The 25,645-nt window shown below is 41.9% G+C and overlaps 3 protein-coding genes across 10 annotated transcripts in view; 2 read left to right on the top strand and 1 right to left on the bottom strand.

Annotated features, from left to right (window-relative positions):
* npdc1b (neural proliferation, differentiation and control, 1b) overlaps window positions 1-5,070 on the top strand; it is a 48,485-nt gene extending 43,415 nt beyond the window's left edge. Inside the window, exons 3-9 of the mRNA XM_020465726.2 lie at window positions 203-298; window positions 651-863; window positions 1,325-1,391; window positions 2,677-2,761; window positions 3,109-3,188; window positions 3,557-3,656; window positions 4,088-5,070. Coding sequence (XP_020321315.2) covers window positions 203-298; window positions 651-863; window positions 1,325-1,391; window positions 2,677-2,761; window positions 3,109-3,188; window positions 3,557-3,656; window positions 4,088-4,153 — 707 coding nt within the window. The 3' untranslated portion in view covers window positions 4,154-5,070. The remainder of the gene's footprint in view (window positions 1-202; window positions 299-650; window positions 864-1,324; window positions 1,392-2,676; window positions 2,762-3,108; window positions 3,189-3,556; window positions 3,657-4,087) is intronic.
* A 4,734-nt stretch (window positions 5,071-9,804) lies between these two features.
* Window positions 9,805-14,002, bottom strand: LOC109872472 (alpha-(1,3)-fucosyltransferase 7-like). Its single transcript, XM_020463714.2, has 2 exons — window positions 13,802-14,002; window positions 9,805-12,466 (listed from the first exon to the last, which is right to left on the bottom strand). The coding sequence occupies exon 2, from the start codon at window positions 12,341-12,343 to the stop codon at window positions 11,297-11,299; it is 1,047 nt and encodes a 348-aa protein (XP_020319303.1). The 5' UTR covers window positions 12,344-12,466; window positions 13,802-14,002; the 3' UTR covers window positions 9,805-11,296.
* A 2,471-nt stretch (window positions 14,003-16,473) lies between these two features.
* The window catches only part of abca2 (ATP-binding cassette, sub-family A (ABC1), member 2), an 86,327-nt gene continuing 77,155 nt past the window's right edge, over window positions 16,474-25,645 (top strand). For 5 of the 8 annotated variants that reach the window (XM_031806493.1, XM_031806480.1, XM_031806477.1 and 2 more), the window contains exon 1: window positions 16,481-16,888. In XM_031806493.1, coding sequence (XP_031662353.1) covers window positions 16,823-16,888 — 66 coding nt within the window. In that variant the 5' untranslated portion in view covers window positions 16,481-16,822. Of the gene's footprint in view, window positions 16,889-25,645 lie in introns of all 8 variants that reach the window. The other 3 variants (XM_031806489.1, XM_031806484.1, XM_031806465.1) reach the window with 1 other exon arrangement.

Below are 25,645 nucleotides of genomic sequence, written 5' to 3'. Positions count from 1 at the left end.
TGATTCTCCATAGTCACTATGGTGGAGTAGAAGGTCATCATTGGCGATTGTAGATCTGACTCATACCTGCAATCACCTGGATGGTGGAGGAGAAATTGCTCTCTCTCTCTCTCTCTGCATCTACCTCTGTCTTCTCCTCTCCTCACATCGTTGTGTAAGTAATCATTGAAATCCAATGACCAAGATCATGTTCTCCTTTCAGCGGGAAAAGTGACCACGTTCCCTGAAGTGGATGAGGAGATAGACTTCCTATCCACCATCATCAGCCAACGGAAGGAGTCGGGGGTCAAACATCCAGGTGAGAGAAGAAAACCTTTGGCTTTACAGTGCCATATTTTGACCAAAGCCCTATGGCCTGCAGGCGCCCGGCCCGCGACAAGGAATCACTGGAGCGCGATGAGCCAAGTAAAGCACCCCCTGGCCAAACCCTCCCCTAACCCGGACAACGTTAGGCCAATTGTGTGCCGCCCAAGGGGGTGGCCGGTAGCGATGCAGTGCCTTAGACCGCTGCGCCATTCGGGAGGCCCAATTTGACAAAGCTTTTAATTGCGTAGTTATGGCATAGGAAGATCATATGATTTGCTATATTAGTAGTATAGTTTTCCTTGCTATCAATTACCATTTAATTCTCTCATTTTTGTATCTCCTAGCTCCTCTCTCTCAGGATTTTTCCAAAGCCGAGGAGGAAGATGACCGATCCATGATCCTCACCCAACGGCCTACCACAGACCAGCCTACGACACACAGTACCACTACAGCCCCGTATAACACCACTACAGCCGCCCCCACTACCACCCACATCCCAGCAGTTCGTAGTGGGCCCCTGATCATCCCTTACCCCTCCAACGATCATGTGTTTATTGGCATGTAACCTTCCTTATTACTTTTTAATGTTTTGATTTTAACAGCAAAATGCTTTCCTCTATATACATGAGTCCAGAACGTTCCAGTATTATCTACACATTTCTCATGGAAATATTGAACAGGGGAACCATTGTTCTCCAATCTGAAGTTTTTCCACATCCTGATTATCTTATGAATGCTTTTACTGACTTTAACTGCTCTTGGCTCTTAACTGAGGTTTATAGTGACCCAAATGGCACGATATTCCCAGGGATGCAATTTGGGATGCCCATACAACCTTGTGAATGGATTTATTTTTCAGCTCCCACTGACTTCTCCTAGTCTGTGAACGAACCTAGACAGTGCCTTTAGTCTCTTGTCTTCTCCTCTGATCTATACCCTCTTCAGGATATGTCTTCCCTTTTCTCTACCAGCTGTTTTCATCCTCTTTTCCTAACACCCTTTCTTTTCCTCTTTACAGTCATGACCAGTGTGTTTGTGGTCATGGGATCTGTGGCCTTGCTCTTGGCTGGTGTCTGTTGGATCAGGTAAAAATTCTCCCTACATCTGCGTCTTGTTCCAGTCGGCTTTGGTTTCTTACATGTTGCGCGGTACTTTACTGTACACTGACTTAACTGTTTTACGAACGGACAGTTTTTGGTGTGTTTTTAGTAGTCACATTGTCGCTTCGTTTTAGTGTCCGTTTTTAAGTTGCTGATTGTAAATTGTATGCACTTCAGTTGTACCGACTAGTAGAAATGTACTCATTTATGTAACCATTTTAGTCGCGACTGACTCCGCATTAATAAACAACCGAGGTTTAACTTGCTACCTGACTATTCGTAAAATGATTACAAAGCAAATTCAGTTAGTTTTTGGTTCATTTAATAATAAAAAAATGTTTATCAAGATTTATTCCAACATCAATCGGTATGCAACAATGGGCATGCAAACCAGGTATTCAAAATGTTTGATCCGAAGTCTTAGTTGACTTTGTGATGCGCAATTCACCCATCATGCGCTGTTTGAATGAACATTGTCTAAATGCGTTCCCCAAACAGCTTCCCAATTAAATGTTGACTGGAAAGTAGGCCTACCTGGCAGAATGATATCATAATGATTTGTATCAATTGCCCGGCATTTGTTTAACAATCTCCGCCATCACATCATGCAGTCTACACTGTACAGTACAAAAACGCAGCTAGCCAAACACAACTATCTCTTCTGGTGTGGTTTAAGCATTGTTAGAATATGCAGTTTTTGTAGTATAATAAATATAGATATATTTCAAGAGTGAAAACCTGAAAACACTTTGAGAAACTGGGAAAGATTAAATGGGGCCCTGTTCAAAATCGCTAAGTAAGTAAGTAACACCCTTTTTGAGATTGCGTAAAGGTTATATTTTTCCCTCCAAACAATAAATGCAAATATGATATTGTCAAGTTAAAATGTCATTCTGTTTGAGGGTATGTAATTATAAGCTACTTACTCAGCCCACAAATTAAAGATGACATTTAAATGATGCACGAATCATCTGCTTTTAATTACATACCCTCAAACAAAATGACATTTTAACTTGACAATATCATACATACAGTGGGGCAAAAAAGTATTTAGTCAGCCACCAATTATGCAAGTTCTCCCACTTAAAAAAGATGAGAGAGGCATGTAATTTTCCTCACAGGTACACTTCAACTAGGACAGACAAAATAAGAAAAAAATTCCAGAAAATCACATTGTAGGATTTTTAATGAATTCATTTGCAAATTATGGTGGTGAACAATGTGTTGGGTATGGCACAGAGCTAACTCTGATGTCCCTGTATCATCTCAGGTTGCAGAGAGGTGTACGTCTGGCTCAGAAGGCAGACTACCCTGCTTATGAGGGTACGGGGCCCCATTCCTATGACAACAATGTGGTGAGTACAGAACACAATCACATTACAAAGTCATGGTTACAATATAAATCATATAATTTTTTTTATTTTTTATCTATCTTTCCAGTTAGTTTGTATTTTTATTCATCGCTTTTTGCCTTTGTTTATTTTTTTATCACCTTCATTTTATTGTTTTACTGTAAAGTGTGTTTCAATTTCCAATGCAATACTAATCACATTGAAACAATCTCACGTTCTGTACAATAATGTTCTATTGAAACACTCCCACATGGCACCTGCTTTTTATATTGTCTGTTTAAAAATAGTGTACTGTGTAGGGAGTAGGGTGCCACCATGCCCTCTAATGTAATCGTATGCCTTGCCTGCAGCCTGGGGATAAGAGGCTGGCTCAGAGTGCCCAGATGTACCACTACCAACACCAGAAACAGCAGATGCTCTCCCTGGAGAAGTGAGTCATGCCCCTGGCCTTCTAGCTCCACTCCGTCTGTCTGTCTTGTCTGCTACGTAACCAGACTTACCTGTCTGCCGTCTGTCCCTGGCTGTCTGAAAATGTTACCAGCTGTCAATTCCTTGTTTCCTCTTTTGTTAAGCTACTTGGTGGTGCTCCAAAGTGTTTTACCAGGAATTGAGGGGGAAAAGAGGAAGAAGGCTATTAACGTTTCCAGACACAGCCCACGTCTCGCCTCTCCTCCTCTTCCCTCCCTTCTCCCTTGTCTTCCTGTCAGTCTGTATCAGGGTGAATTGTAGGTTGTGGTGTGATGTTTGGATACCTCCATGACTCCAGTTTTCTGTTCTTTGTTTTTCCTTATCCTTCAGACAACGGGATGAGCCAAAGGTGCCTGACTCTGTGGCCACGTCAGATGAGGAGAATGAGGACGGGGATTTCACGGTGTACGAGTGTCCTGGATTGGCCCCAGTAAGAGACAGACACACATAGTGTACTATACAGACATGCAGGCATGGTAGAGGCAACGATACACTACTGATATCCAATATATATTTACCTCCTAGTTTGAATACATTTGAGTTAAATACTGTACATTTACTTTGAATACAATTTTATAAATAGTAGGCTACAGACTTCTCTTATTTTCTCTCTCGCATTTGCTTTATTGGCTTGACGTATTGCTACATATTGCCAAAGCACACTGTTGAATTAGAAAATAGAGAAATTAACAATGGAAAATGAACAGGTTATATAAATCAGAACAGAATTATCAAGTAACAATTTTAATTAGGGGGGGGGGGGGATAAATGGACTCAATACTACTAATCATAGTTTTATAAACTACACATTCTTCCTCATCTCAGGGCAGGTTGTCATTAACTCTCTCTCTCTCTCTTTAGACAGGGGAAATGGAGGTGAAGAATCCTTTGTTTGATGATTCCACCCTTCAGCGGAGCCACAAGTAACCCTGACAACCCTGGACATTCTGATATGCACCTATAAAAGATGTCATCCTACACGTACAGGAAGATCAAATCACACTTAATTACTCAAACACATACAAATACACATCGGGTTTCTCTATACCTAGCCTGTCTCACATGATACACTCCTGACACGGTAGGGAGGTTGTGAGAAAGACGGACTTGAAAAGGAGGAGGAAGAGAAGCGGTGGACTGTATGGACATTGTGTCTGAATGGCAGATTGAAGTGGCATGCAGGTGAATCTCCTTTTGGATCGGACTGATATCTGGGACCCGTGACGTCTCTCGCACTTAGAAAACCTACACGACGTTGTACTTTTCCGTCTGGCCTAAAATATCCATTCCTTCGTATTTTGTTATGTTTATTTTATCTCTTGTGTAATTGATCCTGTAAAATTCTCTCTGTTTTTTTTCTTCTGTCAAACATGTGCACACATCAACCAACAAACTGACTGAGAGATTATGTGTATGATTATGGATAACATTCTCCAAGTACTGCTCTCCCAGAGGGAGAGGGACTATACCTGAACTTTTCCAACAAAAAATGCTGTTTTCTTTTTCCATTGCAAAATGTATCGCTACAGTGTGCGCTAATGAATACAACCCTGATTCATAGGACACATACCCACAGACAGGTTCAAGGAGAACAGAGAACTACAGTTGGAAAATAAAGATGTGTTATGGGCCTATAGGTAGCTGTAGACTTGAAAACTGGTCCTAGAAATAATGATGGAACTGCAGACGTTAGTTCAAGCCTTTGAAACGAAGAATGGTTGGCATAGTACAATTATAAGGCTGTCAATGCTAATCATAGGCCAGACTAAATGGCTGCATTACAAAAGTCACCTCATTCCCTATATATATATATATATATATATGGAATAAAGTTCCATTAATTATGCATCTTAAATATCTGAAACTCATCATTGACTTTCTAATAATTTAACATAAATTATTTATTTTTTAATTTTATTTGACTGTTTCATGTACACATGCAGTGCATACGGTAAACCTGACCTGTTAAAGTTCTCTTATATAGCCATTATATTATCATTATATATGGTCCCTCTATGCATGACTTGATGACACTGGGTTCTGCTGAAAAGGGATAAAAGTCTATATGCATTTATGATTGTTATTCAAGTTTCCTGTGTAAACTTGCTTATGCTATCTAGATAACTGGAATTTGGAACCTCTTTTACAGAACTCTGAAACAGAGCAACCCCATCGTGTACACATATTTGTCCCCATGATTTGTGATGATGTTCATGTAAATAGCCACTGACGTGTACTGTACAGAGATGACCAACTGTCACTAATGATGTATTTGTACACATTATTAGTCTATATTTCTGATTGCTGTGTCAAATGAACCATCGTTTGCTTTAGCCTAATGTGAGACCCAAATTGCACCCCAATCTTTTGTATCGTGCGTTTACTTTTTATGAAAGCCCGATAGGGCCTGGTCAAAAGGGTCGCACTATAGGGAAAAGGGTGCTCTTTGGAGCACACGAGTCTTTTCAGAAGTTGCCTATTGTCTCTCAGGAATGCTGATGTCATTAGCTCTTCTATGTACTTAACCATTTCTCTTACTCTCTGCCTCAACTCTCATACTGAATGAAAAGGTAGTCCGACACGTACTGTAACATGAATGATTTGTGGATGCAGTTTTGTTTTATTTGCCCAGTTAGGCTTCAAGAACAATGTATGTGAGATAGAAAGAGGATTCTCTTAGAATGGATTCGTCCGTTGATGTAGGCCTAGATGACTCGTGAAGATGCTGAACATCAAACCTTGACTGTTTTACCACATACCTACAGGTAACTGCCAAAATAAAGAGAACCCCAATGCAAAGTGTCTTAATTGGAAGTGTTGCCACCACGAGCCTCCAGAACGGCTTCAATGCACTTTGGCATAGGTTCTACAAGTGTTTGGAACTCTTTTGGAAGGATGTGACACCATTCTTCCACAATAAATTCCAGAATAGGAATTTTGTTGATGGTGGTAGAAAACGCTGTCTCAAGCACCGCACCAGAATCTCCCATAAGTGTTCAAATTGGTTGAGATCTGGTGACAGAGAGACACACACACACACACCAGCTTTAAACCCCCTATGCTCTTTCAATGTCACAGATTTCTGATTCTAGACATTGTAGCCAAAATAATGGCCAACTTGACATTTTTATACATGACCCAAAGCATGATGGGATGTTAACTGCTTAAAGCCCAGTGCAGTCAAATGTTTTATATATACACTGAATGCACAAAACATTAGGAACACATTCCTAATATTGAATTGCACCCCCCACTTTTACTGGACTCTACAAGGTGTTGAAAGCGTTCCACAGGGATGCTGGCCCATGTTGACTCCAATGCTTCCCACAGTTGTGTCAAGTTCGCTGGATGTCCTTTGTGTGGTGGACCATTTTTGATACACACAGGAAACTGTTGAGTGGAAAAAAAAAACAGCTGTGTTGCAGTTCTTGACACTCAAACCGGTGTGCCTGGAACCTACTACCAGTTCAAAGGCACTTAAATCTTTTGTCTTGACCATTCAGCCTCTGAATGGCACACATACTCAATTGTCTCAAGGCTTAAAAATCCTTCTTTAACCTGTCTCCTCCCCCTTCATCTTCACTGTTTGAAGTGGATTTAACAGGTGACATCAATAAGAGTACCTTTCACCTGGATTCACCTGGTCAATCTGCCATCGATTTCCACACTGAGGTTAGAATAACACTAAAATTGTGAAAATGATCATTCCCTTTTAGTGTAAGAGCTGTTTGAAAAGACTGCCTGAAATGTTCAGCCTACTGTAGTTTTGGCCTGCCTGGTGTCATACCCAGGTGTCGTTAATAGACCAATAAGAAGAGAGTTCCAAACCTCTCTGCCAATATCAGCTAGTTTTCAGTTTTCCCCTCCTCACTCAGACCAATCCCAGACAGTCCTAGCAAAATTCTTTTTTGAGAAGTTGTTCTTTGCTAAGAAGCTATGTTTGTTTATTTTTGATCATTTTAATTGAACACAATCACAGTAAGGCACTTAATTGTTACCCAGAAATGATTTAATATTGAGAAAAGCATCTGTTTTGGACCTTTAAGGAACCACACCTGTGTGGAAGCACCTGCCTTCAATATACAGTACTTGTATCCCTCATTTACTCAAGTGTCTCCTTTATTTTGGCAGTTACCTGTACATCAATACTGTCCCCTAGGCTGCAAAATGCTGATAACCTAACCAAAATTCCTAGGTTTTCCATAAATCTTTGTTGAAGGATTGACATTTGCTCTTTGCTTGCTTTCACAAATGTGGATGGTTAAGAATCTCCAGGAGTGACTAGTGACTACCCTCTTTTTACAGTAAACCACCCTCCCGGACTAGAGGGTAATTAACACACCAACCCTGAGAGACGAACAACCTCTTTTACTACTACTGGGATTGTTGAACATGATGCATGAAGACATATCAGAAAAATGTAATAATATAAATATTTGATCTTAACTGCGACATGGTCTGCTGTGCTGTGTTTTTATGACATAATGGACAATCTTGTTGGAAGATGATCTAAAGCTTCAAGTGAAGATTGTTTTTAAAAGAAAATCAAGCAAAAATACTAGATGTGATGCAAACATCAATCTGGGATCTCATGAGAGAATCAAAATATACAGTACCAGTCAAAAATTGGACACACCTACTCATTCCAGTCTTTTTCTTTATTTGTACTATTTTATAAAATTGTAGAATAATAGTGAAGACATTAAAACTATGAAATAAAGCATATGGAATCATGTAGTAAGCTAAAAAGTTTTAAATTAGCCCTATTTGGTAAAAGTCCATATTATGGTGGGAACAGCTCAAATAAGCAAAGAGAAACAACAGTCCATCATTACTTTAAGAAATGAAGGTCAGTCAATCTGGAAAATTTCAAAAACTTTGACAAATTCTTCAAGTGCAGTCGCAAAAACCATCAAGCGTTATGATGAAACTGGCTCTCATGAAGACCGCCACAGGAAAGGAAGACCCAGAGTTACCTCTGCTGCACAGGATAAGCTGATTAGAGTTAACTGCACCTCAGATTGCAACCCAAATAAATGCTTCACCGAATTCAAGTAAGGGACACATCTCAACATCAACTGTTCAGAGTAGACTGTGTGAATCAGGCCTTCATGATCGAATTGCTGCAAAGAAACCACTACTAAAGGACACCAATAAGAAAAAGAGACTTGCTTGGGCCAACAAACACGAGCAATGGACATTAGACTGGTGAAATCTGTCCTTTGGTCTGATGAGTCCAAATGTCTTTGTGAGACACAGAGTAGGTAAATGGATTATCTCTGCATGTGTGGTTCCCACTGTGAAGCATGGAGGAGGAGGTGTGATGGTGTGGGGGTGCTTTGCTGGTGACACTGTGATTTATTTAGAATTCAAGGCACACTTAACCAGCATGGCTACCACAGCATTCTGCAGAAGCACTTAGTGGGACTATCGTTTGTTTTTCAACAGGAATATGAACCAACACCTCCAGGCTGTGTAAGGGCTATTTTACCAAAAGGGAAAGTGCATCAGATGACCTGGCCTCCACAATCACCTGATCTCAACCCAATTGAGATGACTTGGGATGAGTTGGACCGCAGAGTGAAGGAAAAGCAGACCAAAAGTGCGAGAGTGTGCAAAGCTGTCATCAAGGCAAAGGGTGGCTACTTTGAAGAATCTCAAATATAGAATATACAGTATTTGGATTTGTTTAACACTTTTTTGGTTACTGCATGATTCCATGTGTGTTATTTCATGGTTTTGATGTCTTCACTATTATTCTACAATGTAGAAAATGGTAAAAATAAAGAAACACCCTGGATTGAGTAGGTGTGTCCACATTTTTGACTGGTACTGTATGTTAATAGCCTATAAAACAATTAATGATTTATTATAAACTCAAGAAATCCAGTGGTGGAAAAAGTACCCAATTGTCATCCTTGAGTAAAAGTAAAGATACCTTAATTGAAAATGACTCAAGCAAAAGAGAAAGTCACCCAGTAAAATACTACTTGAGTAAAAGTCTAAAAATATTTGGTTTTAAATGTACTTAAGTATCAAAAGTTAATGTAATTGCTAAAATATACATAAGTATCAAAATATACTTCAGTATTATACATAAGCAAAGCAGACAGCACAATTTTCTTGTTTTTAAAATTTACGGATAGCCAGGGGCACACTCCAACACTCAGATATAATTCACAAACATAAATGGTCACCGTGTCTAAACACATATGGGACACAATTTGAGGGGTTTTAAATGATATTATTAGTAACCAATCAGATCAGTAACCAATCAGATCAATAGGAATGTAGATGTTTTCAAAGTGAGGAGAAAAAGACAGGAAATGTTGATATTTTGAGAGGAAAGCATTTGTGTTTAGTGAGTCGCCAGATCAGAGGCAGTAGGGATAGCCAGGGATGTTCTCTTGATAAGTGCGTGAACTGGATCACTTTCTTGTCCTTCTAAGCATTCAAGTACTTTTGGAATCTAGTGAAGTAAAAGTAAACCATTTTGAAAATATAAATAGTAAAGTACAGATACCCCCCCAAAAAACTAGTTAAGTTGTATTTTTACTTAAGTACTTTACACCACTAAAGAAATTTAAAAAGCATATCTTTATTGCATATCTTTATTGTTTCCATATGTTATTCAGTTTGTAGGCAATCATGACATCTGGTGGCCAGAGCTAAATGTGCATAGTGGTCAATTATTGTTCCCTGAATCCATAGATATAGAGATTATAAAGCAACATCTCCAGAAACTAAGGCTGTATCCCAAATGGCACACTATTCCCTATAAATGTCACTATGTAGGTAATAGGGTACCATTTGAGATGCAATGTTGGTGTGTGTAACTTTCATTGGAACTAGAAATCCAATAATATGCATCACTATTGGTCATACAGTTACATCAGGTTACAGAGGAGGTAGTTTGAATTGAGTGACATGCAGAACTTTTAATGCACAGTAATCTCTCTGAGAGGGATTGCGTGAGTATTGGCACAGGGATTTTGTTTATGGTTTACTATTCTTTTTCAGGGGAAAAGAAACATGGGTTGACCCAGAAGGACTTGGGAGGAGAGAGAACAGCCTCAATTGGTGTGATCTGAAAAAACCCTGAACCAAGTGTGATGGAGGACATTCATCAACTGCCTATTCTCCCCATAAGAGCCAAGGGCTTAAATCGAGTAAGTCATGCTAAGGTTGGTAACTTACTTGCATTAGTCATTATGCCTAAAGAAAGGGTATGAACTATACTGTATGCTTAAAACTTCAATAAATAAAAAACTTCAATAGAAAAGGACGAAAAATAAAATTATGGAATTAAGGAAATGACACAACCGTGTCGGCTAGCTAGACCATGATGCAATTGTAATGGCACAAGACAATGTTGTCTTTCCCGACAATAATATTGAGGGTAAGCTTTCATAGATTCAATATTACTGCCGGGAAAGACATTGTCTTGTGCCATTACAATTGCATCATGGTCTAGCTAGCCTGCACGGTTGTGTCATTTCCTTATTTCCATTTTTTTCCCCCTCCTTTTTTTATTGAAGTTTTAAGCATACATTTTTACAAAAGTGAAACCGCTCCGAATCCCGAAAATCCCTTGTTTGTCCCCTGAGCCTTCCCTATCCCTCCCACTTGCCCACCCACATTTGTCAACCTGATTAGCTCCAGAAAAAAACACATACTACTACTACTAATAAATCAAAGCATCTAACATATGAACTAAAAATGTATTGTGTCAGAAAGATGGGTGTTAGAGGAATGACTTCCCTCTTTTACAGAAGTTGTGATTTTCCTGTGGTGTTTCATGAATTAGGGAACAAAAGTCAATGTTGTAATGTCATCAAGCTGATGTGAAAGTGGCTCACCACCAGAACTGAACCAAATCAAATCAAATGAATTTATATAGCCCTTCTTACATCAGCTGATATCTCAAAGTGCTGTACAGAAACCCAGCCTAAAACCCCAAACAGCAAGCAATGCAGGTGCAGAAGCACTGAATGCATTTCAAGTTGCACTGCAGACTGCTGTTTTGCATGGGGGAAAAAACAACCTACAGTAGCAAAAGCATCTATGATGTTATCTACTGGCCCATGCCTCCAGATCGTAGTACACCTTGTTACCTGGTAGTCTTTGATAGTTGACACAGATATTACAGAGCCTCTCTCTCCAGTCTGTGTACATCTTGATTCTATGTGTCTGACGCCACTTGAAGTAACCCTCGTAGCGTCCTCTGTCTGTGGCCAACTGCTGTAGGAAGACAGCCAGCCCCTCTGTGCTATTGAAGTCACTGACATGGATGAATGAGCCTGGTGGCACAAGGGCCTCATAGTTAGCCCGAGTGGGCCCCAGAACCACAGGTATTGCCCCTGCTTGGTAGGCATTCCTCCACAACTTCTCAGTTATGTAGTCCAATGCCACTGAGTTTTCAAAAGCCAGGTAGAAGTTACAGTGGCCAATGGTGGGTATCAAACTTTGGTCGGTCAGTGGCCTCTTTGACCAGTGTCCATACACCTCTATGGGAATGTACTTCCTCAGGCTCTGGTAGACTTGACTCCTGGCATGGTCCGGCCTGTAGTTGCTGACCACCCAGCTGGCCAGACAAGCCCCCTTCTTGGGGATCACATAGCTGCTACCGTTACTGATACCGTTATGTGGAACCGGAACTATCTTCCCATAGGGCATGGATATGTCAGCGTCGCCTCGGTAGCTCATGGTCCAGTTGAACAGTCCGTTGTACTGGGTCAGGTTGCCATTGTGCACCGGGGGCTCAAGGGACAGCCAGAGCCAGCGCTGGGAGACTGACCGGGGGAGGTGGAGAGGCAGGGCAGAGCGGCCGGTCTTCAGCTCATGGTGGTGGAAGACCACCACGTCTGCCTGGGGGAATAGGGAGGTGTTGTCACTGAGGAGGCAGTCTGGGATAGCGTACTCGTCGCTGCACACATCTCCCTCCAGGCTGTAGGGACGGCCGAAGGGCCAGTGCCACAGCAGGATGGTGAGGTTCCTGGGTTCGTGTTGATGAGCGGTCCCTGTCTGAGCCAGCAGTAGGAGCCTCTGGTGGAGCACATAAGAGGAGATGCTGAGGATCATAATGGCTGAGAGGAACAGGGGCTTGGAGGCAGTCATCTCTGACACAGGGGATGACAGGCAGGCAATAGACTGACTGGTGGAATTGCGGCGTACTTTCGTTTCGTCCAGAATCACACAATCTCCTCAGGATTGTTACTCAAATAGTGTAATATTTCCTCCCTGGTAAGACAATAAGATAAATTAGTATGCAATAGATTCAAGGGCCCAATCAAAACGCTTAGGAAAAGCATACATTTTCTAAGTCTGATTCGGGTCTTTAAAGAATAGGGTTGGAAGAAGCTCTTGGAGTTCCTTATAAATACAGACATGAATAATATGGCAGAAGAAAATAGTCACTTTTAAATAGTCAATTTCAGGAAACTGCATCAGCTCCACTTTCACCTCTGCAATACCACTTCCTCTCACTTCTTTCTATTTTTAAGATAAATATCACACTTACCATCAGTATTTCACAATCACTGTCACAGTTAAATACATTAAGTACAGCTAATTATTCGCCTTACCGAAGATGGAATATACAATATCTGAGGATTGATGAATTGATTCAAGTAATCAGAAAATATTCATATATCACTACAAATGGGAATTATCTCTCTTTTTTTCACAAAGCCCATGTACATTAAATGCACATTTTCTGCCTCTTCCATATAGTTTCAAAGGAGATGAAATGACAATAAGAGGAACAGAAATGGTTTCAGATGGTACTTGTTGAAGTGCTCTTGATTTGTGCTGATTCATGCGGCGTGAAATATAATGTGGAAGCCTGAATGGCCTCCTGCTGTGTATGGCTATGTAATGAGATACAATGTACCATGCTGTGCATAACAAGAACCTTATTATCCTGCCTTCCCAGACCCCTACACTCTTAGAAAAAAGGATTCCAAAAGGGTTATTCAGCTGTCCCCGTAGGAGAACACATTTTGGTTCCAGGGAAAACCCTTTTGGGTTCCACATAGAACCCCTTTGGGTTTTATGTACATCCCTCTGTGGAGAGGGTTCTACATGGAACCCAAAAGGGTTCTACCTGGAACCAAAAAGGGTTATTCAAAGTGTTCTCCTATGGGGACAGCCAAATAACCATTTAAGGTTTGAGATAGCACCTTTTTTTCTAAGAGTGTAGCATTCAGAACCATTGCATTCAGCGTGCATAACAACACATCACAGAGATGCCCCAAAAAGGCCGCAACAACAAACATTTGATCTAATACATAGATACTCTTTTATTTAGTGTTCTCCCTGGTAGTAAGCCATGCCATCAGCGGTTCTTTTTAAAAATGTACCCAGATGAGCATCCCATTTCATAGAACCCTTTTAATAGCGCTGGCATTGTTAGAATACGTGTTAGATATTACTGCAGTCAGAACTAGATGCACAGGCATTTCGCTACACTCGCATTAACCTCTGCTAACCATGTGTATGTGACCAATAAAACTGGATTTGATTTGATTTGGCAAATAGAGATGTCTCCCGACACCAAGGCTCAATTGTACTCACCTGGGTGAGGTCCGAAGGGCGTCTGTCAGCGTTTTTCCGGTCCTGTGGAGGTAAGATTCACTGAAGATGACTTTTCTCCTGTGAGATTATATAGTAACGTAGGCAGCGGCACATACCAGTGTGTAGGAAATCCTGTTTTTACCACTTTTTTTGCTCCCTTTTCACCGCATCATCTTTCTGTTCTCTCTCAACATGCACTTACCACAGACCACACCCTTGGTTGTGACTTTCTGACAGTCATTTGGATAGTACAGCTGAGCGTTGGTAGGGCACTCTTGTAGTTACTCTTAGAATACATACATTTTACTCTCATTATTTACATTTTATATGGACTCATTCAATTGTTGGGAGCATATTTAGTGTGTGTGACTTTCTTCGTTATTATTTACATTTTAGCCATAGATAGGCTAATTTATGAGACCAAAAATCTATCACAATAATGAAAGAGCCCAAAAGAAGCGTATTTCAATCATTGGACGAGGGTACAAGCAGAGTTTTTGGTCAATCCAGACTTTCTACCTAGATCCTAATCAGTGGATCCTAATCGGTATTCTGCTCGGAATTAATTTCATATGTTCGAACTTCCCTTGTTTTTTTACTGTATTTGAGCTTTGTTAGATAACCTTTCCCCATTAATAATCTAAGCTGTATGCTCAGAACAATCACTTCAGTTGAGGTCATCCGTAGGCACCAAGGGTGTGACTTTCAAATTACTTAACCACAATGTTTTCTCGTCATTGTTGAAAAATGGAGAGGAAAGAGGTACCACACCATGACCACAGAATAACGGTTTTATGTGGCCAATGCCACTTTTCTTGCAGTTGGCTTGCCAGCAATTTACTTCTGGATCTTACAGTGCATTCGGAAAGTATTCAGACGCCTTGACTTTTTCCACACTTTGTTACGTTACAGCCTTATTCTAAAATGTTTAAATCAATAAAAATCCTCTGCAAATGTACACACGGTGTAAATTATTTACATAAGTATTCAGACCCTTTGCTATGAGACTCGAAATCGAGCTCATGTGCTTCCTGTTTCCATTGTTCATCCTTGAGATGTTTCTACAACTTGATTGGAGTCCACTTGTGGTAAATTCAATTGATTGGACATAATTTGGAAAGGCACACACCTGTCTATATAAGGTCCCACAGTTGACAGTGCATGTCAGAGCAAAAACCAAGCCATGAGATCGAAGGAATTGTCCGTAGAGCTCCGAGACAGGATTGTGTCGAGGCACAGATCTGGGGAAAAGCACCAAAAAAATTCTGCAGCATTGAAGGTCCCGAAGAACACAGTGGCCTCCATCATTCTTAAATGGAAGAAGTTTGGAACCACCAAGACTCTTCCTAGAGAAGGACCTCAGACTGGGGTGAAGGTTCACCTTCCAACAGGACAGTGACCCTAGGCACACAGTCAAGACAATGAGGAGTGGCTTTGGGACAAGTCTCTGAATGTCCTTGAGTGACCCAGCCAGAGCCCGGACTTGAACCCGATCGAACATCTCTGGAGAGACCTTAAAATAGCTGTGCAGCGGCGCTCCTCATATAACCTGACACAACTTGAGAGTATCTGCAGAGAAGAATGTGAGAAACTCCCCAAATACAGGTGTGCGAAGCTTGTAGCGTCATACCCAAGAAGACTCAAGGCTGTAATCTCTGCCAAAGGGTCTGAATACTTTCCAAATGCACTGTATCCGTTGAAACACAACCCTGCCTAGTTTCTCTCCTGTTGAAGACCAGGTCCCGCCCGTGACTATGCCCTCAGTTTGGCTACTGTGCAAGAGCTGTCTGATTTAAACTGATAACTGTACCAAAATGGAAGGCTTGAAAGGGCTATCATTTAAATTGTGTTTTATCTACTCACACCTTCGCAATAAACCACTGAGGAGCATTTCCCTATGTTTTTTAAAACGTTTATCACACCCCTACGTTCCCCTGCTAACAAGTAGAACACTATTGTCGTGCCACTACTTTCGTGCCCCGATTTGAGCCCTATTCTCTACGTAGCACACTATATAAAGGGAAAGGATATAACAATTGTAGCAGTAACAATTTATAAAAAGACCACTAGATGGGAGCGGAAGTAAAGAATTTGCTTTGGCCAGGTATATTATTTAGGAACAGGTAAATAAATAGATCATCCTCAAGTTGTAGAAGTGAATTGATATGAACACAATATTTTGTTTAAGATTTGACTAGAACACTTATTTGGGTCCTCCCAGACCCCTAGTATTTAGAACCACTGCATAAAGACATGTCACAAAGATGCTCAGTCTGTCTCGGTTTTTGTATAATCTCTCTCTCTCTCTCTCTGCACACAAACACACACACACACATACAGAGTGACACATAAGTGCATGACTAAACATTTGAGAAAGCAATGGTCGTCACAAATATTTTGTAAGGAAGAACAACATTTAGAGAGATCTAGAATTCTACAACTCAGAATTGGGAACACTGAGAGACTGTCTACACTGAAATGACTAGGTTAAAATCCTGGAACTATATGTATTACATAGACTACCAGGTTTTGTCTGGAAGAACTTTGTGTTTCAAAGAATAGTATCTAGATTACAGTGGGAGAAGAGGTAGACTACTGTAGCTGTCCCCGCCCACTAGACTGCACGACGGTGATATTTCTCCCTATACCCACCGTGCTCGGTTCATTCTAACGCATTGCATAAGCACGGTTTCCATTGGATGCTTCTGTATTTTTCCGCGGATGGTGATTGCATACAGAATACCAGCCTGGTTTGCCGCTGAAATACAGCTAGTCACATTTAGCCATCAGTGGAGGAAAACAGTCACCTGGTCTAGTTGAGAGAGAGCGATATAGAGAGCAAGAGGTAAAATGGGCAAATAAGCCTATATCAAGTCGGTATAGCTTGTCCAAAATACATGTATCTAAATTGTCATTTAATTACGTCGGAATGGTTAGTAATCCATTTCCAAAAATCCACCACTATATGGTAACTTAATTAACTGTGTCATAATTTAACCGTTAAACCGCGAGCCTGTGGAAATGGGATTCCTCCACCAGCTACAGCTTCTGTTGTGGAAGAATGTTTCTTTGAAGAGGAGAGGACCGGTAAGGAAACATTTTCGTTGATATTCATAGGTGATAATTAGAATGGAGACACTTGGATATGTGGGCCTTAGCTTGTGCGCTCGCCGGATGTCAGCGCGAGATCCGACAGGCGTCGGTCGGTTTACAATAGAATTCGGTTGCTGCCGCTGCATTGCATGCATTTCAGGCTGGCATGATATTCAGAGCCACCATCATGTATCGACTGAACATTTAGCACCTCGTTCCTTTATTATCAATACATTTAATTCACTGATATGTTTGTGAAATTGTTGGCCAATTTGCGATTCCCGTAGTTGCCAAGATGTTTAGATGTGGTGGTGTAGCCCCGGGGGTTTTACTTGTCGTGCACATAGGACTGAGCAGGCTGTTGCGTTTCAACAAACTACATTTAATATCAGATCATGCGCCTCAGTACATCAATCAATGTGGTAGGGAAGAAGATGTAAACACACATTTAATAAACTTCTTTTTTTTTAAATGCAAGTCATTCTGGTATCGTGAAAATGTATCATGATATGCATCTTGAAATGATAATAGATTACATTGAAATGACTAAATGGTATTCATATATATATTTAAATGCATAAGTATAGCATAACCAATTGCTTGTATGCATCTATTTGTGTCTTTTGGTTAAACACCAGCCTCACGTGTAGTCTAGGCTACCTGACAGACAATGACAGTAAGGACAGGACACTGAGAATGGGGACAGCTGGTGCTCAGTCTAACATCTTGGGAGGGGCACTTTCACAGAGGGGGCAGGTGCTCTTGCACCTATCTGTGCATATCCCCGCAAAAAAATAAGATGCTCTGAGGTTGCTCTCCCTTCCGATAGGATAATATAGAGAAAGGACCAGCATCCAAGGATTTTCGCAGCTCTGGCTCCTTTTCATGTTATAGTACGTGTATGTCTGTGTTCTGGCGAACATGACTCGTCTACACGTTTTTTAAACACTGGTCTACACATTGTTTTCTTAAACCACACAGTGGAACAAACGACACGACTTTCTTAGAGAGCTCCCCATCAGTAGCGCGTGCATGTGTTAGGCTACACGCTTATGTCAGATTAGTAAAGCTGCGGCAGCACCTAAAAGACCCTGAGCAGTAATCTAACTCTTCCATAACTGCAGATACAGAATAGCATATTATTAAGTCATAACCTGTTATGATATGATTATTATTATGTAAACCGGACTTAATGGGATTGAATGAACTATTGCTTAACTCTAATCATATTCATTTGGAATTTGGGCCTGAATATCAAATCAAATCCAATTTATTTGTCATATTCACCGAATATAACCTTATCGTGAAAAGCTTACTTACAAGCCCTTAACCAACAATGCAGTTTTAAGAAAATAAAACTGGCCGTGCGGTAGCAGAGAGAACAGTCCATGACTTAGGTGTCTGTAGTTTTGACAATTTTTTGGGCCTTCCTCTGACATCGCCTAGCGTATAGGTCCTGGTTGGCAGGAACCATGATATTTTGTTGGTGATGAGGACACCAAGGAATTTCAAGCTCTCGACCCGCTCCACTACAGCCCCGTTGATGTGAATGGGGGCATGTACTGCCCTCCTTTTGCTGTAGTCCACGATCAGCTCCTTTGTCTTGCTCAAGTTGAGGGAGAGGTTGTTGTCCTGGCACCACACTGCCAGGTCTCTGAGCCCCTCCGTATAGACTGTCTCATCGTTGTCGGTGATTAGGCCTACCACCTTTGTGTCATCAGCAAACTTAATGATGGTGTTGGAGTTGTGCTTGGCGAACAGGGAGTACAGGAGGGAGGGGACTAAGCACGCACCCCTGAGGGGCTCCCGTGTTGAGGATCAGCGTGGCAGATGTGTGGTTGCCTACCCTTGCCACCTGGTGGCGGCCCTTCAGGAAGTCCAGGATGCAGCTGCAGAGGGAGGTGTTTAGTCCCAGGGTCCTTAGCTTAGTTATGAGCTTTGTGGACACTATGGTGTTGAACGCTGAGCTGTAGTCAGTGAACTGCATTTTCATATAGGTGTTTCTTTTTTCCAGGTGGGAAAGGGCAGTGTGAAGTGCAATTGAGATTGCGTCATCTGTGGATCTGTTGGGGCAGTATGCGAATTGGAATGGGTCTAGGGTTTCCGGGATGATGGTGTTGATGTGAGCCATGACCAGCCTTTCAAAGCACTTCATGGCTACTGACGTGAGTGCTATGGGCGGTAGTCATTTAGGTAGGTTTACCTCGGATTCTTGGGCACGGGGACTATGGTGGTCTACATGAAATATGTAGGTATTGCCGACTGGGTCAGGGAGAGGTTGAAAATGTCAATGAAGACTCTTGCCAGTTGGTAAGCGCATGCTCTGTGTACACGTCCTGGTAATCCTTCTGGCCTCGTGGCCTTGTGAATGTTGACCTGTTTAAAGATCTTGCTCACATCGGCTATGGAGAGCGTGATCACACAGTCATCCAGAACAGCTGGTGCTCTCATGCATGCTTCAGTGTTGCTTGCCTCGAAGCTAGCATAAAATGCATTTAGCCCATCTGGTAGGCTCGCGTTACTGTGCAGCTTGCGACTGGGTTTCCCTTTGTAGTCTGTAAAAGTTTGCAAGCCCTGCCACATCTGTTGTGCGTCAGAGCCAGTGTAGTAGGATTCCATCTTAGTCCTGTATTGACTCTTTGCTTGAATGGTTAGTCTGAGAGAATTGCGGGATTTCTTATAAGCGTCCCGATTAGTGTCCTGCTCCTTGAAAGTGGCAGCTCTAGCCTTTAGCTCGGTGCGGATGTTGCCTGTAATCCATGGCTTCTGGTTGGAATATGTACTTACGGTTAACTTATTGGTGAAGCCAGTGACTGAGGTGGTATTCAAGCTCAATGCCATATGGTGAATCCCAGAACAATGCTTATAATGTATGGTGCCTAGTTTGTAGACAGCACCTGACAAACTTTGGAGTGAACCCCTTTAATGTACAGTGTAAAGTACCTACTTTAAAACCTAATGACCTAAAGGACTGTTTTTAGTTCATCAGTCAACAGGACCTATTTATAGTAGTCTGTAGAGAGCACAATCTATTTCCATGCATTTTGGAGCCTTTCCATTTATAGCAGTGGGGGTTTTGCTTAAAGATCTTTATAGTTCACATCTTCCCTTTTGCATGAAAAAGGGTAGATGTTAGAAATACAATTGGCGATGTAGAGCTCCGGACACATTTGTTTTGTTGTTCCTAAAGATGCTTAGTTTCATCCATCATAGCTTAATGTCTTTGCCTCCCGTGTCCTTTTTTTTGGTGCTATTTTTATCTTTGGTTCCCCCTTCAGAGATCACACACAGGATCTGTCTCAAATGGCACCTTATTCCCTTTATAGTGCACTACTTTTGACCAGGGCCCATGCCCTATTCCCTATATAGTGCACAAGTTATTGACCGGTGGGCCCTGTTCATGCACTACAGTGCTGCACTACGTAGAGAATAAGGTGAAATTTAGGACCCAGCCTCAATAAAGACGTCAGATAGATTCCCTGGAGTACACTAGTGTTGCCACAGAGTAATAATAGTAGCAGCCACGTCATCTGTAGGTTTATTAGCATGCAGCGCTGGGCCTGCAGGGGCTCAGGAAGATGTCTATAGCATTAGCCTAGTGGATTGATGGGTTCCGGGATGGGGCTAGTTAGCATTTGTCAGGACCAGTGGCATGCTTTGGTCTGTGTTCTAATGAGCGAGTCCTGCTATTGTATAGAAATTGGAAACTCTGTGGCTGTGACCGACTCTATTCCCGGGGACCATAGGGCTCTGGTCAAAGTATTGCACTATATAGGGAATAACAGGTTGTCATTTGTGAGTGTACACTGTGGCACGTTTGACATTTTATGGACAGAGCAATGTTTGTGAGGAGAGTTGATAGTTTACAACTTTGTACTGTGCTTTCGAAAGGTCTCTATTTGCATAGCAGCCAACTGACGCCATGGTGTGAAGACCATGGTTCATTGTTTTGTTTTCTGCTTGACAGTCTGTGCCACGCAGAAAAACCTTATACAGTCATATCATTTCCAAGGAAAAACAATGTCTGTCGAGTCGTAATGCAAATATCACTAAATAACGTAACCTAATCACTTTGTTGTTTGGTACAGGAAAGTCCCATGTCTGTAGCGTCAAACCTTTAGCTCCTCTTCCTGTCTGTCAATAACTCCCTGTCACTGCTCCTGCTTTGCAGACATGTTTCTGTTGGAGAGAGAGAGAAAGAGAGAGAGAGAGAGAGAGAGAGAGAGAGAGAGAGAGAGAGAGAGAGAGAGAGAGAGAGAGAAGAAGAAGAGAGAGCTGAGAGGAAGCGAGAACAGAGAAAGATAGAGAGGGGTCAAAGCTGAGAGAGAGTGAGCAAGAGAGAGAGAGAGGGTGGTCAAACCCCTCTCTGTCCCACTGCACTCTCTTAGCTCACCACTAGCCACTAGCCTAGTGCAGCAGCAGCATCAGCACTCATGACCTAGTTCTCCCAGTCAGGCACTCAGCGTCCCTGAATGATTGGCTGACTGAGGGCCGTTCCGCGCCGGGCAGAGCTGGCTGGGTAACAGAGACAGAGAGAGAGGGGGAAAGGTTGAGAAAGATGCGAGGGAGGTAAAAGGGGGAGAAAGATTGAAACGGAGAAAGAGAGAAGGTGACAACTACATAGGAGCGCGTCACACTGGCAAGCCAATAAATGATACATGATATCTGTAAACTCTAATGGACTAGCACTGCAGTAGCTCATAGATGTTGGGGATGTCAGACACACGCTACCTCTGTATGCTGATCTTACAGCAGGGACAGGACTCAGACAGGAGAGAGATGGAAATGGAGGTCAGTCTGGAGGGGCTGCACACAGATTTCTCACTTTGGAGTAGAGGGTTACTACTACAGTACTCTACGAGCCTAATGTGGATGACTCTAATCCATTATCCCTCACTAATAGTGAGAGCTCATGAATGATGTCGTCAATGAGTCGTGACTAGAGCCTTCAGAATTATTTGGCCCAACCTGCAGTGGCTGATATGTAGGGTATGCAAAATGCATGTGAGGATATACATTTTTCTGAATGTCTGACTCTGAGTTTACTTCAGCCCCTGACTGAAACCGTTACCAAAAATGAAACTCTCAAAATTATATTACAAATGTTTTATTTTATTTTTTTACGAGTGAATATACATGCTTCGTTTGTTTTGATTTATTGCCTCTTTCTTTGTATAATTGAAGTGACAGAAACAGTTTAAATATTGAATTGGGCATAGAATATATTCAACAAGTAAGAAAAGATCATCTGCAAGCCCTTGGGTAACTTTTTTTTACGAAAGGGGATTTGAATATTCCTGAATGTTCCAATTGGATGAATATCCAATAACTTGAGGATTTTGATTGACAGGTTATTAAATTTGAATATTACAGTTCAGTACCTGATTAATTCAGTTGTTACTCCAGCCCGAGGCATGCATTTGATGTTTTCTATCATGTTTAACAGTCTTTTGAGTTTCATCATTTTCAGGATTTAGAAAAAATGATTGACTTGGGACCAGTTGTCTTTAGAAGTATGACAGAACTTCCTGTAGTCTGATGCCGTTTGGCACTGTAATAAATATGTTTTATGACACACAATATAATAAACACACACAGAGACAGCTTTATGGCTGATTGATAACACAACCAGTAAACATGGCCTTCCATACAGCACCTATTTTATTGGCTCACAGTCACACCAGGCATGGTCCATGCAGGCCCTCTCTAGGACTAGATGTTGGGTTAACCCAAGCCTGACACACACTAGCCTGGTATCATACTGTGCTGCAGCTCTTCTATTGCTTTCATGCACAAAGAGTTGGCTACAAGATACAGTAGCCACAGCCGCCCCCCATATTCCAAATTCCCATTCAATTCCATCTGGATTCTCACTGGTCTAGCCTAGACTCCCATCCTGGTAGGAGTGGTGGTGGCAATGGTGGTGGTGGCAGTCTTGCTGGTGGTTGTGGTGGCAGTGTTGGTGGTAGTGGTGGTGGTGGTGGCAGTTCTGGTGGTGGTGGTAGTCTTGGTGGTGATGGTGGCAGTAGTGGTGGTGATAGAAGTCTTGGTGGTGGTGGTGGCAGTGTTGGTGGTGGTAGCAGTCTTGGTGGTTGTGGCAGTGTTGGTGGTGGTGGTGTTGGTGGTGGGGGTGGCAGTGTTGTTGGTGTTGGTTGCTGTGGTGGTGGCAGTGGTAGTGGTGGCTGGTGGTGTCAGTCTTAGTGGTGGTGGTAGCAGTCTTGGTGGTGGTGCTGGTAGCAGTGTAGGTGGCAGTGGTAGTGGTGGCTGTTGGTGTCAGTCTTAGTGGTAGTGGTGGTGGTAGCAGTCTTGGTGGTGGTGCTGGTAGCAGTGTAGTTGGCAGTGACGTGTGGTGAGGTCTGAGGCCGAGTAGGCACTTTCTATTGAGACATTTAATGTCCCCCAAAAAGTTGCAGTTCGAGCCTACTGTCCAATGAGGCCTATTCACTCACAATGACCAATGTGCGTTTCGAGTGCTCTGTATCTCAAAGCCATGTCAAATATCTTTCAAAATAGTTGCTATTGAGCTCATAATTGAGAGTTGAGAAATAAAAAGTTTACCTACAGAAAGCTGAGAACATCCTCTTTCCATCTGTGACAACAAGATAGTTGTGTTTTCACAGGAATTAGATTTTTTATGTCATACAATCAGAACACTTTTCTTTCCCCCGGAGCATTTTTCCCCCCAGGAAAGGAGAGAGTGACTCTCTCGACATAGCAGCGGTCCCCAGCAAAACAGATACTGGGGCACACAGGCAGACACTTTCATTGCATGAATCAACAGGATAATGTACTTTACTGTTTGACCAAATCATGGTTTTAGCCTCCTAAAGAATAGAACGTTTTTAGTGAGGTGAATGAATGTGCATCCCGCAACAATGCGACCAATGTTTTTTTAAACTAACACAGCCAAGTGAAAGGAACATAAAATGCAACTAAATGGTCTCAAAATGCGACTAAATGGTCTCAAAATGCCACTAAATGGTCGCAGTCTGGAGCCCTACCTTGTATAGAATTTTCACTATAGTCACACTCTCGAACTTTAGTTTTACTTAAATGAAAAAGGCCTCTATCTTTGCAATCAACAGTAGCCTAGGCCAAGGCTCCTCTCTCGCTTTCTCTCTCTCCTAAATGTTATTTATCAGCTTTTAATTTATTTTATCAGCCAAAAGCAAGCAAGGGATGGGAGTCATCCTTGATCGGTCCAGTTTCAACTGCATGTCTTTATCCATTTCAGAAAATTCCCTCAACGGAAGCTTTTGGTGGCTGGTATAGTGAGGACCAGCTGCAGTAACTTTGTCGCCTCGATGACAGTCTGTGTCATGCTGGAACAAAAAGCTGAGGAGCTGTCTAAATGATTTGTCTCGTACTATTTGTGAACTGTACAGTCTGACAAGATCAGCATTAAGTCTAACGAAATTCAAGTTCTTAGCATATTTTGACAGGCTCTCGTCTGCTGGTGTCTAACTTTTGTGACATTGTTGAAAAAAAATTGCAGTCCACTAAGCCAAGGAAATTAAGTTCACCAATGTGGTCAAACCTGGCTCTCATCTGAACATTGGTTTTGATCGGCTGTTTACTGCGAGTTTCACTTTCTGCCAAGCCCAGACCATTGCATTTCTGCTCGAATCTCTCGTAGAAATGATCAAAGTCTTAACGCTGCCGTTCCAGAACTTGCATTGTGTGGCTGATTCGGGTATGGCAGACACTCATATCCATCACTTTGTTCTTTGTTCTTCATTGACAATTCCATCATGAGCAAAAAAGCAAACCTGGTGTTGGTCTCTAAATGAGTCGCTAACGGTTCATTTAAAACATTTTTTTAAGGCATGTTATAGTTACACATACTTTCCCCTGGGCCTGTTTGATAAGCCGGCACTCTCACCTAGGTAGCATGATGAGCATGAATTCAAATGCCACTGTTCTCTTTCACCTTTGCTTTCTGCATGCAGATGTTAATTCAATGACAGATCTATCCGTGAGCTGCCAAATGTCTTTTAAAGCTGTGTGGCTTTGGATGTGAGACAGACTTCTCACACTTGTTGAGTGCTATAGGCAAGTTGTGCAAGTTGCAGTAACCGGCTTTAGTCCAAACTTGGTCGCTTGTGAAGAACAGCAGGAAGGGGAAGCAGTTGAGTCAGCTGCTAACAGCGCAGCCACTGAGCCAGTCTTTCTGTTGATACCACTCAGATTCAAATGATAGTGTTATTGTCTGTCCCTTCCTTTGTTGTAGGTCCCTAAGCTCAGGTGTTGGTCTTCCATCCCTTATAACAACTCCCTGTTTCACACGAAAATCCAACGATGACAACTGTTTCAGATCCAATATGTTAGTCATCCTGTTCAACTTTAGCTAGCAGTAAAATGAATGTAAACCCCATTACTTTTTCCATGCCAATTTATGAAAATAAATGGGACATATTGACACATGGAAGGCAGCGAAGCTTTCTGCCTGCAAATTTGGGACCTAAGTACTAGTTCAGAAATAGATTTTATCATGCAGAAAAAAGCATGACGATGACGAAATGATTATTGATCAAATGTAGATTTATTTATTTTTCATTGCCGTTTTTCTTCTTCCTTTTTTCACAGGGGAAACTTTTTTTTTCACAGGGTAAAACAATGCCTACCCTGTCTACCCTGACCACACGTCACTGGTTGGTGGTGGTGGCAGTGTTGGTGGTGGTGTTGGCTGGGCCGGTGCCAGAACAAATCAGTTGGATGGGCATTTGATTTCCATAGAGGGGAAGAAAAGAA

This window comes from Oncorhynchus kisutch, linkage group LG3 (assembly GCF_002021735.2).
Source record: "Oncorhynchus kisutch isolate 150728-3 linkage group LG3, Okis_V2, whole genome shotgun sequence".
NCBI classification, from domain to species: Eukaryota; Metazoa; Chordata; class Actinopteri; order Salmoniformes; family Salmonidae; genus Oncorhynchus; species Oncorhynchus kisutch.
Note: the sequence above shows the minus strand (reverse complement) of the source record. Positions and strands in the feature narration are given on the sequence as shown.